The 16,478-nt window shown below is 40.3% G+C and overlaps 1 protein-coding gene across 5 annotated transcripts in view; it reads right to left on the bottom strand.

Annotated features, from left to right (window-relative positions):
* NHSL1 (NHS like 1) overlaps positions 1-16,478 on the bottom strand; it is a 263,927-nt gene that overhangs the window by 28,223 nt on the left and 219,226 nt on the right. For all 5 annotated transcript variants that reach the window (XM_075339826.1, XM_075339828.1, XM_075339827.1 and 2 more), the window contains exon 3: positions 2,025-2,155. In XM_075339826.1, the coding sequence (XP_075195941.1) occupies positions 2,025-2,155 (131 nt within the window). The remainder of the gene's footprint in view (positions 1-2,024; positions 2,156-16,478) is intronic.

The following is a 16,478-nucleotide window of genomic DNA, read 5'->3' as shown; positions in this document are numbered from 1 at the left end:
TATTTGTTCCTTGTATATGGTACTATTGATATGTTGGAATTGGTATAGTAGGTTTTATTCAGTAACAGAACAGTGGTAATATATGTTTCTAGCTCAGTCTGTGCCTTCTATTGTTCATGATTATTGTACTTGTCTATGTATACCCCTTTTCACATGTAAAGCGCCATGGAATAAATGGCAATATAATAATAAATAATGATAGTCTGGTAGCTTTATGCTATTGTATACTGGTATTATTGGTAATATTGGTCTTTGTATTATGGGTTTTGTTCAGTGATAATTTGGTAACTGTCCAATATTTGGAACCATGAGTTAGAAAATGAACTTATTTCTGCATTTACATACATGATTCTAATATTTTACTTGTATTATTTATTATTTTTTATCAGGGTGGGTGAACATAATCTCTTGCAATTTAACTGGACACCAAAGCAACATGTTGGTGGTAATGGCAGTGGGGGAAGGAGGGGCAAGTCTAAATCTTGCACTGGGGCTCAAAAGACACGATTATGTCACTAGGTCCTAGGTAGGTACACGGGGAAAATACTGGTATACTGTGGTCACAGTTAGAGTTCAGTATCTGCATACTATGGGCCCAGTTTCAGCGGGTATATCCTGATAGATACTCTGTATATTTCAATGTGTGGTCTCAAATACAGGGGTATATAATACTGGGTATTATTTATATATGACTACATATTGTGACCGCTATAGAGAATATATACTGTTGGGTATCATGTATATGGCTACATGTGGTCTCAGACACAGAGGGTATATACAGTGGACTGCTGTTCACTTTGTATACATGGATCTATCAAGTTCCAGATACAGGGGGTATTATATACTGCTGGGTACAATTTCTACATGTGGTCCAAGTATAGGGGGTATATATGGGGGTAGTGTAGGGGATTTTATGTGATGTGAATGGGGGGTACCACTTGCCTCATCTGGCTAGGGCACCAAAATAGCTTGTCCCGGCCCTGCTTCAGTCTACTGAACGACTGGTGTACAAATTAGTAGAGCATAGATAATACAGAAAAGTTATAGGGGTACATAATCCAAATAACGGAAGTGAAACTGACATGAACATTTCACAGATAAGTAGCTCAACCATTAACTAATGGTCAAAATCTCGAGTGAGATTGACATATACTCTGCTTGGCACGCCACCTGCCAGCATTCTGTATATAGGAGCTTGTAGATGACAATGAACATGAAGAACTATAGAAAAGTAAAGCTGCCCGGGGAGGAGCGAAATTATAGTGGGTACAGGGGTTGATGGTATACCCGAGTCTAGCGGAGGTTACAATAGGCAAAGACTAATAATATTATAGTTAAGGTCCCTATTAGCGATTTTGCGTTGGGGCCCATAGGCTTCAGGTTACCCTAATGTGCCCAGGCTATTTCTTTACAATATCTGGAACACAAAACTGACATCAGTTAAAAGAAATATCTCCATGATTTGGAAATGATTGCTAACATATCCCTTTACGATACATCTCTTGAAATCTGAAATCGCCTCCATGTAAAAACTAACAGTGCCTGACAGATACTATTGTCTTATGACAGGATCTGTCATTCCCCTGCCTTTTTCCTAAAGTGGAGGCTCCCACTCGAACAAACAAAGCCTAAAAGGTTGTAATAAGTGTTTTCCTATTAATATATACAGAATTCATAGCAAGTTTAAAGATGTGGTATCCTACACTGTTATATAATGTTTACTTCATTTACTTGTCTTATTCTTTCCTACTCTACCATCGTTTGTCCTTTCTCCGCCAAAATGGTTTTGGTGGAGCTATGACCCAAGTGCCGCAGGTGCACCAAACATCCATATGTAACTTATGAAAGCACTTCAAAGAAAATAAGGCAGCAACAAAAAAGGCAACTTAGACACTGAAAGGATTAAGTTATAATAGGGCAAGAGGCAGCATGTAGTCAGGCTTCTCTGTATGAAAGGGTTATGCAATAAGCATGTATAATAATGGCATTGGAACACGCTCTGGGAACAGTGAGAATGAGGTTACCTTTCGACTTTGTTCATCATCGTCGTCATCTTGATAATTTGTGTAAACCATGTCAGTAGATGATGTGAATGTTGGTCCTTGGGAGTAGTATTGTGAGCTTCGGTATCCATCCCTTCGGAGCTTGTCACATTCTGCACAAGGGAAAGTCATACAACATCCACGTGAGGTATTCAAAAAGTACCAAACAAGATAAATATAAAATGTACTATAGGATTAGCGAGATTACCATAGATTTGTCATATTTTGATGAGAAACCAACTATGAGCTCTAAAGCCATCTAATATATAATGCTGAGTGTATGTATGTATGTATGTATGTATGTATGTGCGCTAAAAAAATCCGCACCGTCGCATTTAAAAATCACAAAATTTTGCACAGCCACCTCATTTGAGTCAGGGTACGACATAGACTATGTGCTGAGGGGAAAATTTAACACCCCGCTTTATAGTCATTTGCCAAAAAATTGCTTACATTGAAGTCAATGGAGCTGGGAATGGATCAGTTATTATAGACTACTATTATGGACAGCGAAAGAGACACACGGAAAGAGACACACACACAGAGATAAATACACAGAGACACACACAGAAAGAGACACACACAGAAAGAGACACACACAGAAAGAGGCACACAGACAGAGACACACAGACAGAAAGAGACAAATGCACAGAAAGAGACACATGCACATAAAGATACACATACACAGAAAGAGACACATACAGAGAAAGAGACACACACACACACAGAAACTGGATGTTGGAGGTAATATATTGACTGTTTTAACAGTTTCCCTGGATATTTATCAGACCAATAGCAACCAATCACAGTTCTGCTTCTATTTTGTTAGTAGTCAAGGAGCTCTAATTGGTTGCTGTAGACAATAAAGAACATTGTTAGTATAGAACAGTTAATATGATTTCGGCTGTGATGCCTGTTAAGTTCGTGACTTTTATGTGCAAAATAATTTTTTGTTAAAGCATTTTATTTTGTTATAGTTAAGAATAGTTCCTTTCTATCCCAGGCAACGCCAGGTACTACGGCTAATATATATTATATATATTATATATATATATATATATATATATATATATATATATATATATATATATACTGTGTGTGTGTGTGTGTGTATATATATATATATATATATATATATATATATATATATATATATATATACATATATATGTTTATTTATCTTTTTTGAATTTTATTACTTGGTGCTTAGAGCTATGAGGAATAGGTGACAGCAAAGCAGAAGAGACAAAAAATACAAGTTAGAGGGCTTTATTTCAGAATACAATCATATCGAAAATGAGACTGATTTTCTTTGTGCAAATGTTAGCTGCTATACAATGTATAAGAGGAAATTTGGTGATAGACCTCATAAAACTGAAGCCAAAACTAGATATTGATTTTTATGTAAACGTGACAAGTGATTAAACTAAGCTGAATCTAATATGTCTGAATTACACACTAAAGCCCTCAGTCAATTCAGTCCCGTGCATTATGTCATCACATCTGTTTGAAGTGACTAAGCTGGATTCTAAATGAATGGATGTATTGTATGTATCTCAGACACTAACATGTATTTCCTACTGACCTATTCATAAGGGTCCAAGTAAAATGCAGTATAGGGGTTCCTGAAGCTCACGTCTCACAAGCTATGGTGGGTTTTATTCCTCCCTAACATCCTATATGCTTAGTCATTTGGTTCCGGTGTTTTGTTGCCCAACTCCCTACTTTTTCTGGTGGGAACAGACTGGTATAATTTAATTTACGGGAATTGAAATGTATACTATCTCCACTATGCAGGTGAGAAGGGTAACGAGAAGGAAGCACAGTTTATCTTTACAATGTCACAATTGCTTGTGGGGACTCTGTAAATTCCTAGGATGACGAGAGAAATAAACATGAAGGAGATGACTGCGGCTCAGGCACTTGCCTTTTCAAAAATAGGGAGGCTGGTTTAAAATGATCTGGTGTTGAAATAAAGTTTATGCTTAATTATTAAGATAATGATATATCAGGAAAATATAATGCAAAATACAAAAAAATGCCACTTGAAAAGAAGACCTTTTACTAGATATTTTTTTTATATAAATTAATTGCCTACTCAATTTAGTGCTTCACCTCTGATTCTGGAACAAATTTCCTTTTTTTTTGCACCCCTTGGGTCCAAAGATGTGTCCCCCAGTGATAAGGATGCAAATTTCCACTTCAACCAATTGGGCATGTAGCCCAGAACTTCTCTGTGGGTGGAGCAGCGTTTTGTTTGGCCAGGAAAAGGCAAACACCCACAAAGAAGTTCTGTGGTACACGCCCAGTTGGTTGAAGGGAAAAATTGCACTAATATTGGGAACATCATAACTTTGGAATGGAGGGGCACAGAATAAGAAACTGTTCCACCATCAGTGGAGCAGCACCAGTTGGAGGTGGTACTCTGTATAAAATTAGAAAATCCAGTGAAAGGTCCTCTTAAAAAAAAAAAAATATCAAGGGGTCAGACAATAAATGACAATAGACTACAGGAACGTTTTGTGGCTTCTGGAGACAATGTCCAAATGTCCACATGTACAGTCATATGAAAAAGTTTGGGCACCCCTATTAATGTTAACCTTTTTTCTTTATAACAATTTAGGTTTTTGCAACAGCTATTTCAGTTTCATATATCTAATAACTGATGGACTGAGTAATATTTCTGAATTGAAATGAGGTTTATTGTACTAACAGAAAGTGTGCAATCCGCATTTAAACTAAATTTGACAGGTGCATAAGTATGGGCACCTCAACATAAAAGTGACATTAATATTTTGTAGATCCTCCTTTTTGCAAAAATCACAGGCTCTAGTTGCTTTCTGTAGCTTTTAATGAGTTCCTGGATGAAGGTATTTTTGACCATTCCTGTTTACAAAACAATTCCAGTTCAGTTAAGTTTGATGGTCGCCGAGCATGGACAGCCGCTTCAAATCATCCCACAGATGTTCAATGATATTCAGGTCTGGGGACTAGGATGGCCATGCCAGAACATTGTAATTGTTCCTTTGCATGAATGCCTGAGTAGATTTGGAGCAGTGTTTTGGATCATTGTCTTGCTGAAATATCCATCCCCTGCGTAACTTCAACTTCGTCACTGACTCTTGCACATTATTGTCAAGAATCTGTTGATACTGAGTTGAATCCATGCAACCCTCAACTTTAACAAGATTCCCGGTGCCGGCATTGGCCACACAGCCCCAAAGCATGATGGAACCTCCACCAAATTTTACTATGGGCAGCAAGTGCTTTTCTTGGAATGCTGTGTTTTTTTGCCTGCATGCATAACGCCTTTTTGTATGACCAAACAACTCAATCTTTGTTTCATCAGTCCACAGGACCTTCGTCCAAAATTATTATTATTATTATTATTTATTATTATAGCGCCATTTATTCCATGGCGCTTTACAAGTGAAAGAGGGTATACGTACAACAAATCATTAACAGTACAAGACAGACTGGTATAGGAGGAGAGAGGACCCTGCCCGCGAGGGCTCACAGTCTACAGGGAATGGGTGATGGTACAATAGGTGAGGACAGAGCTGGTTGCGCAGTGGTCTACTGGGCTGAGGGCTATTGTAGGTTGTAGGCTTGTTGGAAGAGGTGGGTCTTGAGGTTCCTCTTGAAGCTTTCCACGGTAGGGGAGAGTCTGATGTGCTGAGGTAGAGCGTTCCAGAGTATGGGGGATGCACGGGAGAAATCTTGTACACGATTGTGGGAAGAGGAAATAAGAGAGGAGCAGAGAAGGAGATCTTGTGAGGATCTAAGGTTGCGTGCAGGTAGGTACTGGGAGACTAGGTCACAGATGTAGGGAGGAGACAGGTTGTGCATGGCTTTGTATGTCATGGTTAATGTTTTGAACTGGAGTCGTTGGGCGATGGGAAGCCAGTGAAGGGATTGGCAGAGTGGCGAGGCTGGGGAGTAGCGAGGGGAGAGGTGGATTAAGCGGGCTGCAGAGTTTAGGATAGATTGGAGGGGTGCAAGAGTGTTGGAAGGGAGGCCAGAGAGCAGGAGGTTGCAGTAGTCGAGGCGGGAGATGATGAGGGCATGCACTAATGTAACTGGCTTGTCCAAATGTGCTTTTTCATACCTCAGGCGACTCTGTTTGTGGCGTGCTTGCAGAAACGTATTCTTTCGCATCACTCTCCCATACAGCTTCTCCTTGTGCAAAGTGCGCTGTATTGTTGACCGATGCACATTGACACCATCTGCAGCTAGATGATGCTGCAGGTCTTTGGAGGTGGTCTGTGGATTGTCCTTGACTGTTCTCACCATTCTTCTTCTCTGCCTTTCTGATATTTTTCTTGGCCTGCCACTTCTGGGCTTAACAAGAACTGTACCTGTGTTCTTCCATTTCCTTACTATGTTCCTCACAATGGAAACTGACAGTTTAAATCTCTGAGACAATTTTTTGTATTCTTCCCCTGAACAACTATGTTGAATAATCTTTGTTTTCAGACCATTTGAGAGTTGTTTTGAGGAGCCCATGATGCCACTCTTCATAGGAGATTCAAATAGGAGAACAACTTGCAAGTGGCCACCTTAAATACCTTTTCTCATGATTGGATACACCTGCCTATGAAGTTCAAAGCTCAATGAGGTTACAAAACCAATTTAGTGTTTTAGTTAGTCAGTAAAAAGTAGTTAGGAGTGTTCAAATCAAGAATTTGATAAGGGTACCCATACTTTTGCACAGGTCAAATTTTGTTTAAATGCGGATTTCACATTTTCTGTTAGTACAATAAACCTCATTTCAATCCAGAAATATTACTCAGTCCATCAGTTATTAGATATATGAAACTGAAATAGCTGTTGCAAAAACCCAAATTGTTATAAAGAAAAAAGGTTAACATTAATAGGGGTGCCCAAACTTTTTCATATGACTGTATAAGTTGTCGTTGATCCCAATACATATTGGCACAAGAAAGGTTGTCCTATTTTCATATTCTTTGCATGATTATCAAGGTGACCACTAAAGCTGGTGTCACACTAAGCGACAGCGACAGCGACAACGACGTCGCTGTTACGTCACCATTTTCGGTGACGTAACAGCGACCTTGTAAGTCGCTGTTATGATCGCTGCTTAGCTGTCAAACAGCAGAAGCAGCGATCATAACGTCGCTGTGCTACATGTGCAGAGAGCAGGGAGCGGCGCTTAGCGCTGGCTCCTTGCTCTCCTAGGTACAGTACACATCGGGTTAATTAACCCGATGTGTGCTGCAGCTACATGTCACAGTGCAGAGAGCAAGGAGCCGCGCGCACTGCTTAGCGCTGGCTCCTTGCTCTCCTTGCTACAGTATACATCGGGTTAATTACCCGATGCATACTGCAGCTACATGTCACAGTGCAGGAGCCGGCACTGGCAGCAAGAGCGGAGGCTGGTAACCAGCGTAAACATCGGGTAACCAGGGAAAGGTCTTCCCTTGGTTACCCGATGTTTACGCTGGTTACAGCTTACCGCAGCTGCCAGTGCCGGCTCCTGATCGCTTCATTTCGTCGCTCTCTCGCTGTCACACACAGCGATGTGTGTGTCACAGCGGGAGAGTGACGACCAAAAAATGAAGCTGGACATTCAGCAACGACCGGCGACCTCACAGCAGGGGCCAGGTCATTGCTGGATGTCACACACAGCGACAGCGACGGGACGTCGCTGCAACGTCACAGAAAATGGTGACGTAGCAGCGACGTCGTTGTCGTCGTCGTTATGTGTGACACCAGCTTAAGCCAATCATCACACCACCTTCTTTAATCCTAGAAGCAAATAATGTGCTATGAAAAGCACTAGCCCATTATGTTCTGGTATAGGGGGATGGTAGGCTTGGGAGCACTAGAAGATTGCCTTCTTAGATTTTTGGTGTCGGACCCTATATAGATGTGTTCATTGCCAAGATGATTTGCCGGAAGGTTCTCTAAAGAAGTTAGCTCTGGTTTATTCCTAATTCAATCCATGATCCTACATCCTGTGGTAGATCTGGGCCAGTGGAGCATTTTTTTATTTCAGGAATATTTTACTAAAAGATTATGTACTAGATACTAAAAGATGATTGCATGTATGGTTGGTGGAGACACCTTCAGGCACCAACATTGCATAGTATATGGCCAGCTAGATAAAGATTATAGTATTTCAATTCTGTAATGACTAGTAAGCGTGAAAATAAATTAAGATCTGTCACCTTCACTCATTCTTGCCCAGAACATCTCCGTAATCAAGACGGTTTTTATGGAAGGTGTTTACATTGGGAAAAAAGGTGAAGAAAAGCCAAATGACTTTAGCTGTAGAGGTTATAAACCTTTAATGATGCTGAGGATTTTATGGCTCTCCTTTGGCTCTACCACAGGGGTGCTGCTTCCTAATAAAGCTATTTCCATTTTAAATGAAGTAAGGTTGGACGGCCATTGGCCAAAGCTAAGAAGAATGTTAATTGCATTGGAAACCCCCGTTTTGGGAAATGGTAAGGTTTCATTTTGTAATAACGGGAACTTTTTTATTCAGTAAAAATGTCTCTCTCCACTGTGACAAAATGTGTTTGCATGCATAACTCTATTGTCCACTGGTCACCAAAAGGAAGAAGTCTCATACAAGCGCAGTAGCCCTATAATCGTAAATGCCTGACCACCTACTTTACTAAAAGACAGTGTGAGTCAGACTCATTACATATTATATTTTAATCTTGGATTTCTGGTAATTAATACCCTGAAAGATATGTGGTTATTTAATGCTACATGTTCGTCCATTAACACAGAGCAGATGTCTTTGTAAGCATCAGACTCAGCAAAAACACAACTCGAGTGAATCACTGAGGCTGTAGGACTTTGCTGAGAGGGTGCACTGTCCATTTTTAGTGGCTCCGGGGCAAGAACTGTACAAAGCAGCTGCACTTCTATGCTTGGATGGTTATTACCCATAATCTAGCAGAGGCTTATTTGGGGTTCTGCGGTGCAATAATCACTGGCATTAGTAGAAATAACAATTGGTTGATGCACAGTTGTAATATATTACAATTGTATTTTTGCTCATGTATCCTGATTGTTCTATAATTGCAATTACCATACAAGCCATTCTCTGTACAGCCCCAGGAGCAGCCATCTGGTTTACATCTTTACATATTGAGGGCTAAAGGTACCGTCACACTAAGCAACTTACCAGCGATCCCAACAACGATAGGGATCGCTGGTAAGTTGCTAGGAGGTTGCTGGTGAGCTGTCACACTGCGACGCTCCAGCGATCCCACCAGCAACCTGACCTGGCAGGGATCGCTGGAGCGTGGCTACACGAGTTGCTGGTGAGCTCACCAGCAACCAGTGACCAGCCCCCAGCGCCGCGTGGAAGATGCTGCGCTTGGTAACTAAGGTAAATATCGGTAACCAACCCGATATTTACCTTGGTTACCAGCGCACGGAGCTACACGTGCAGGGAGCAGCGCACACTGAGCGCTGGCTCCTTGCTCTCTTAGCTACAGCACACATCGGGTTAATTACCCGATGTATGCTGCAGCTAAATGTGCACAGAGCAGGGAGCAGCGCACACTGAGCGCTAGCTCCTTGCTCTCCTACTTACAGCACACATGGGGTTAATTACCTGATGTGTGCTGCAGCTACATGTGCACAGAGCAGGGAGCAGTGCACAATGCTTAGCGCTGGCTCCTTGCTCTCCTACTTACAGCACACATCAGGTTAATTAACCCGATGTGTCCTGCAGCTAGCTTCATGTGCACAGAGCAGGAGCCGGCAGCACAGGCAGTGAGAGCGGCGGAGGCTGGTATCGAACGTAAATATCGGGTAACCAAGGACAGGGCTTCTTGGTTACCCGATGTTTACATTGGTTACCAGCCTCTGCAGAAGCCGGCTCCTGCTGCCTGCACATTTAGTTGTTGCTGTCTCGCTGTCACACACAGCGATCTGTGCTTCACAGCAGGACAGCAACAACTAAAAAATGGCCCAGGATATTCAGCAACAACCAACGACCTCACAGCAGGGGCCAGGTTGTTGCTGGATGTCACACACAGCAACATCGCTAGCAACGTCACAAAATTTGTTCGTTAGCAGCGATGTTGCTAGCGATGTTGCTTAGTCTGACGGGCCTTAAGACCTGGCTGATACTATTAGACAGCACCTTTGGGGTGAGGTGTGAAACTGAGACTATTTAACTATTGATCTCAGATTCCTGAAGAATATCAGTATATTAATTGACAGTTTACATTTTTCTAGTTTCCCTTTCCCACTGTTTTTTTAAGGCTAAACTCGCAAGTCCTGTAATGATCCATTATAACGGATCCAGCGGCAATCCAATGGCAAATAAAGTTGTGCAGACAAAAAATTGTTGTCCAGCAAAAAAAAAATTATTTCAACTGGATGGTTTTTTTAACATTAAAGTCTATGGAAAACAAATCCATTAAACAGCCATCCGTTTTCTTGAAACTGATCCAGTAAGAAATTAATAGATCCTATACAAATAAAAGAAAAACAGATTGCTAGTTAGCGGATCAGTTTTCTATAAACTTTAATGTTAAAATAAATGGATCCAATTGGAATACATTTTTTTGCCAGACAAAAAGATGTGACAACACAATGTTTTTGCCAACAGATTCCATTATAACGGATGATTACTGGATATGTGAACCTTAGCCCTACAATTGCAGCTACATAGACACAGACATGTTATCAAATATGGGAATTGGTGAAGTAATGTATTTTTTTTTCCTTTTTCAGGTCTACAGCTCCTATGCGGACCTACAGTGGGTGAAAGAAGTATTGAACACGTCGCCAATTTTCTAAGTAAATACACTCCCTGACACACGTTCTGTCGCTTAGCCATGTTATGTAAATAAAAGCTTACAACCTGACTTTAAATTCATCCATTGGTTTCATAAATTACTCTTTTGAAAGCTGAAACCCTCCCAAATTTGGTTTAGAATATGAAAATAAAGTTGCTACAAAGCTGAAATATTGATCATTTAATGAACACAGAAAGGTCAGATTTTGGCAAGACAAAAGTTTTGTCACCTACAGAAAGTAATGTGAAATTCAAACAAATAATTAAGTTCTAATACAAAGATATGTTGCATAATATTGGTGAATGAAGTTGTGGTGCTATTAGAGCCAAATTTAATATTTTGTGTGACTTCCAGGAGCTTGAAGGACTGCATCCATGCGGTTCAACAATGATTCATACAAATTTACTGATGAAGTCATCAGGAATAGCAAAGAATGCAGTCTCACTTGCCTCCCAGAGTTCATCTAGATTCTGTGGTTTTGTCTTCAAGCTTCCTCTTTCATCCTACCCCAAATATGCTCAATGATGTTCATGTCTGGTGACTGGGCTGGCCAGTCCTTGAGCACCTTGATCTTCTTTGCTAGGAGGAACTTTGTTATAGAAATGGATGTATGAGATGGAGAACCAACCTGCTGCAGAATTTGACCCCTTTTATGATTGGAAATGTAAGAGGTAGCTAATACTTCTTGATATTTTAGGCTATTGATGTTGCCTTCCACCTTGCAAATAGTTTGCACACCCCCATACTGAATGTAACCCCAGACCATGATCTTTCCAGCACCAAACTTAACTGTTTTCTGGATCCATACGGGCTCCAGTAGGTCTCCTGCAGTATTTGTGGCGGCTGTGGTGTAATTCAATTGGTCTTGCCAAAATTTGACCTTTCAGTGTTCATTAAATGATCAATATTTCAGCTTTGCAGCAACGTTATTTTCATGACCTAAACCAAATTTGGGAGGGTTTCAGCCTTCAAAAAAGTAATTTATAAAACCAATGGATGAATTTAAAGTCAGGTTATAAGCTTTTATTTACAGAACATGGATAAGCGACAGAACTTCTGTCAGGGAGTGTATATAGCTAAAGGTGCTATTCATAAGAATTTCTCGCCAGATTTCGGTAACATCTCCTCCAATCCATACAAGCAAAGAAATCAAACCAAAGCTGTCCATAAATTTAGTGATGTGGAATAATGAGAATATAATAATAAATAACACAGGGAAAGAGTATTGAACACGCTTACTGAAATTTACTTCATAAAAAAGCTTTTGTTAGTGATAACAGCTTTAATACGCCTCTTGTATGAAGAAACTAGCTGCATGCATTGCTCAGGTGTGATTTTGGTCCATTCTTCCACACAAACACTCTTCAAATCCTGAAGGTTCTGTGGACTTCTTCTATGAACTCTGAGCTTTAGTTCCTTCCATAAATTTTCTATTGGATTCAGGTCAGGTGAATGGTCTGGGCCATCCCAGAAGTGTTATTTTTTTCTCTGAAACCATTTGAGAGTTTCCTTGACTGTGTGTTGGGATCATTATCTGGCTGAAATGTCCACCCTCATTTCATCTTCATCATCCTGGTAGATGGCAGCAGACTTTTATTCAGAATGTCTTGGTACATTTATCCATTCATCCTTCCACGATGTTCCCACTTCTAAACTTCACTGTTGATATGGTGTTTTGGGTGTGATATGCTGTTCCTCTTGGCCTTCAAACATGGTGTGTATAATAGCATCCAAAGAGTTAAATTTTGGTCTCATCTGTCCAGACTCTATTTTCCCAGTATTTCACAGACTTGTTTAAATGTTGTTGAAAACTTGAAAACTTTAAACTCGCATGAACATGCTTTTTGTTCAGCAAAGGAGTCCTGCATGGTGAGCGTGTAATACAGATGATGAAGCTTGACTGCATTATTGTTTTCCTTGAAACAATTGTACCTGATGAATCCAGGTCTTTCCTTATGTCTCCACATGTGGTTCATGTTCTCTTGGACAATCTTGCCAGGAGCACCTGGTCGTGGCCAGTTGATGGTGAAAATTATGTTTTTTTAACATCCAGATTATTGCCCCAACAGTGTTCACTGGAAACTTCAATAGTTAGAAATTCTTCTGTACCAATGCCATCAATGTGTTTTTCAACAATAAGGTTGTGAAGGTCTTGAAACAACTCAATGGTTTTACCCATCATGAGATGTTTCTTGTGTGCCACCTTGGTAATGAGTCTCCTTTTTATAGGTCATCAATTGAGCCAGCTGACATTATTTTTCACTAAGTGGCAACATTGCTTTGTAACTATTGATAGAATACAGCTGGTGTCATGACTTTTCATAGCTTATTCCTCTCTTTCTTCATCTCTTCAATACTTTTTCTCTGTGTCATTTCTCATTATTACACATCACTACATTTATGGACATCTCTAGTTTAATTTCTTTGCCTGTGTGAATTGCCTGGATTGTTACCAACATCTGGTAAGTAATTCATGTCAATAGCATCTTTAGAAATATATATACTTAGAAAATAGGTAACATGTTCAATATTTATTTCACCCGCTGTATATGTCTCCATAGCAATAAATTACAAATAAACCCTGTCATTTGGTCTTTTCTCCAGCCTGCAAGTGAAAATTTTATTTTAACAACATTATAACAATAAAATATAAGGGGTTGAAAAGGTAAAAATGGCTTTTACATTTTCCTTTAGAGGTACTAAATCCAAAGAAATAGAATATTCACCCCGAAGTATATATAAATTACAAACTTAAAGGGGTTATCCACTACTAGGGAATTCCAGCTTAACCAATTGAGAACCCCAATTGAAATGAAAAACAATGGATACCAAACCTCCAGCAATATCGGTGCCGCTGTTCCCAGAGAGACATGACACGTGTCATGTGCAGGCTGAAGTCAATGAGTAATCGCTTGTCAACTGCAGCTCAACAATAACCTGTCAGAGCAGAGGTTGGCTCTGATGAAATAGCACGGGCTACTGCTGATGAGTGGCCACTGATTGACAGCAGCCTGCACATGACACGTATCATGTCACTCTCTGGGAACAGCGGCCCCCAAATCACTAAAACTGCTGCAGGATGTGAGTATACACTGTTTGTATTTTAATTGGGATCCTAAATTAATTACGCTGGGTTTTTCCAATAGTGGATAACCCAATTTGATGAGTTAATTAATTTCGTAGTGTTGAGGATTGCCTGGTATTATATAATTGCTAATGTGCAAAGATTAATAACTTGGAGAATAGTGTAAATCAGAGGTGGACAGCAGGTCTAGACAGGACTGGTACTTTCTGTAATACAGAAATGAAAATGATAACAATGACTCATATCTTCATCCTGTGGGACATAAAAGGCAGTCCGTACAGAGAATCATAGTGCCTACATGGAAATGACAGAGGACACAAGATTGATGTATTATCCTATATTGTGAAAACACAATCTCCTTAAATAAAGGGAGCTCAATAGAGTCACAAAATCTTGTGTTATTGTAAAAACAAGGCTCATTTTCACATGGCTGAACAATGGGATGTGTTTGCTTTAATGTCTGCACCTGTAAATACCTGGTACTTGGGAATTCTCCTTTGCTCTTGTCTAACCATTAACACTGGTGTTCTCATAGCTGATTGAAGCTGAAGTCTATAAACTCTTTATTACTTTCTGGCTACTTTCAAAAACACTTTTGTGTTGACAACAAATATTGAGGAAATGCTGATCTGAGCTTCTACTCTGATTGATAGGATCACCGGACCTTTAAAGGAGTATTCTAGCAACAAACATTTATCACCCGTCTACTTTATCACATGGGCCCCCTTTCCTGCCCAACTATATGCCTTTCTTTAGTGAAATTCGACAGAGGTGTTGTAAAGCCCACTATACTACAGATGGCTCACCATCTTCCCCATACACTAGGATGCTCGGTTTAGCGCTCCTATGTTCTCTTGAAGGCCACTTCCAGACTCCTCTGGTAGCAGCTTATGTGGGGGAGTAAAAAGATCGGCTGTTGGTGATCCAACAGGAAGGATCCCTCTCTCCCCCCGACATCATCTGTCAGGAGGACCCCCCTAAACTTTAGAATGTTTGCCAATCTGACAGGTTTGACTGAATTTAGTATAATATGTTTTGGGGCCTCAACGTTATTTCTGCTTAAAAGTAAAAATGTTAAAGGGAATCTGTCACCAGGTTTTTGCTAAACCAGCTGAGAGCAGCAAAATGCAGAGCCAGAGACTCTGATTCCAGTGATGCTTGTCGGAGTTTAGATCAAATCATACTTTCCCCTCTTGTAGATCTACCAGTTATCTGAATGCTGAGCTCTGTATAACCCCACTCACACTTCTGATGGCAGTTTACTGTGTACACTGTGCATAGGCAGAATGCTGCCGAGCAGTGGTGGGGTTATACATTGCTCAGGAATATGGAGCAGCATAATCTCCCGCTGAAAAAAATAGCGATTTTATCAAAACTAAAGCAACCTTCCCAAGTGATACATTGCTGAATGCAAGGTCTCTGCCTCTACATTATGCTCCTTTCAGATTACATAGCAAAACCCTGCTAACCGATTTCACTTAACAATGGTATGATCAGTAATAATAAATGTACTATTATATAACTCATTAAAGAGGGAAGGCAGTAAAACATCTTTATCCAAAGTCTACTGGAGTAGCATGAGCTACATTTATTAGTAATATTTCTTAAGATTTCAGCTGCCTGGGACACACAGTTGTGGACTGGGGCACATATCTGCTAGAGGTTGTGCCACTTTTGTGCTGCAAATTATAGTGAATCTGTCATGCCGTGCTAGGCCACTCAGCACCACTAACATTGTAAACAGTTGGCTATGTTCAGTGGCATACCGCCAATGGTGGCCGACTACGTGGCTGCTATGGGGCCCATGAGTGTCTGGTCCCAGTGGCAGGACCAACACCGGGCCTCCCCCGTCCGTTATATTTACAACTGTTTCCGCATCACAGATGCCAATACATTTGAAAGGAATGATGGTAAAGGGAGCAAACCACTGTCCACTCCCTCCATCATTCACCTGCTGCGTCTGAGATCTGACTGCTGGAGGACCATGGGAAATGCATTATACTACAAGAAGGCCTATGGGCTGTGCATTACACTATATGAAGGAATATGGACTGTGCATTATACTATATGAAGGAATATGAGCTGTGCATTATACTATATGGAGGACTATGGGTTGTGCATTATATTTGGAAGTGCATTATATTATATGAACTATGATGGGGTGCATTATATATGGAGGACTATGATATATTCATTATATTATACAGAGGATTATGGGGTGCATTATACTATATGGAGTACTAAGATACACTCTAGGATTTGGAGGACTATGGAGTGTTCATTATACTATCTGGAGGACTATGGGAAGTGCATTATACTATATGGAGGACTATGGGCTGCATTATAATATATGGAGGGTGCTTTATATTATATGGGATAAATAATACTATATGGAGGACTATGGGTTGTGCATTATATTTGGAGGTGCATTATATTATATAGACTATGGGGGGGGTGCATTGTATATGGAGGATTATGGTGGATGCATTATATTATATTATATGGAGGATTATGGCTTGCATTATACTATATGGAGGACTAAGAGCTAGCTGCATTATA

The sequence above is a fragment of the Anomaloglossus baeobatrachus genome, chromosome 3, assembly GCF_048569485.1.
Source record: "Anomaloglossus baeobatrachus isolate aAnoBae1 chromosome 3, aAnoBae1.hap1, whole genome shotgun sequence".
In the NCBI taxonomy this organism is placed as follows: Eukaryota; Metazoa; Chordata; class Amphibia; order Anura; family Aromobatidae; genus Anomaloglossus; species Anomaloglossus baeobatrachus.
Note: the sequence above shows the minus strand (reverse complement) of the source record. Positions and strands in the feature narration are given on the sequence as shown.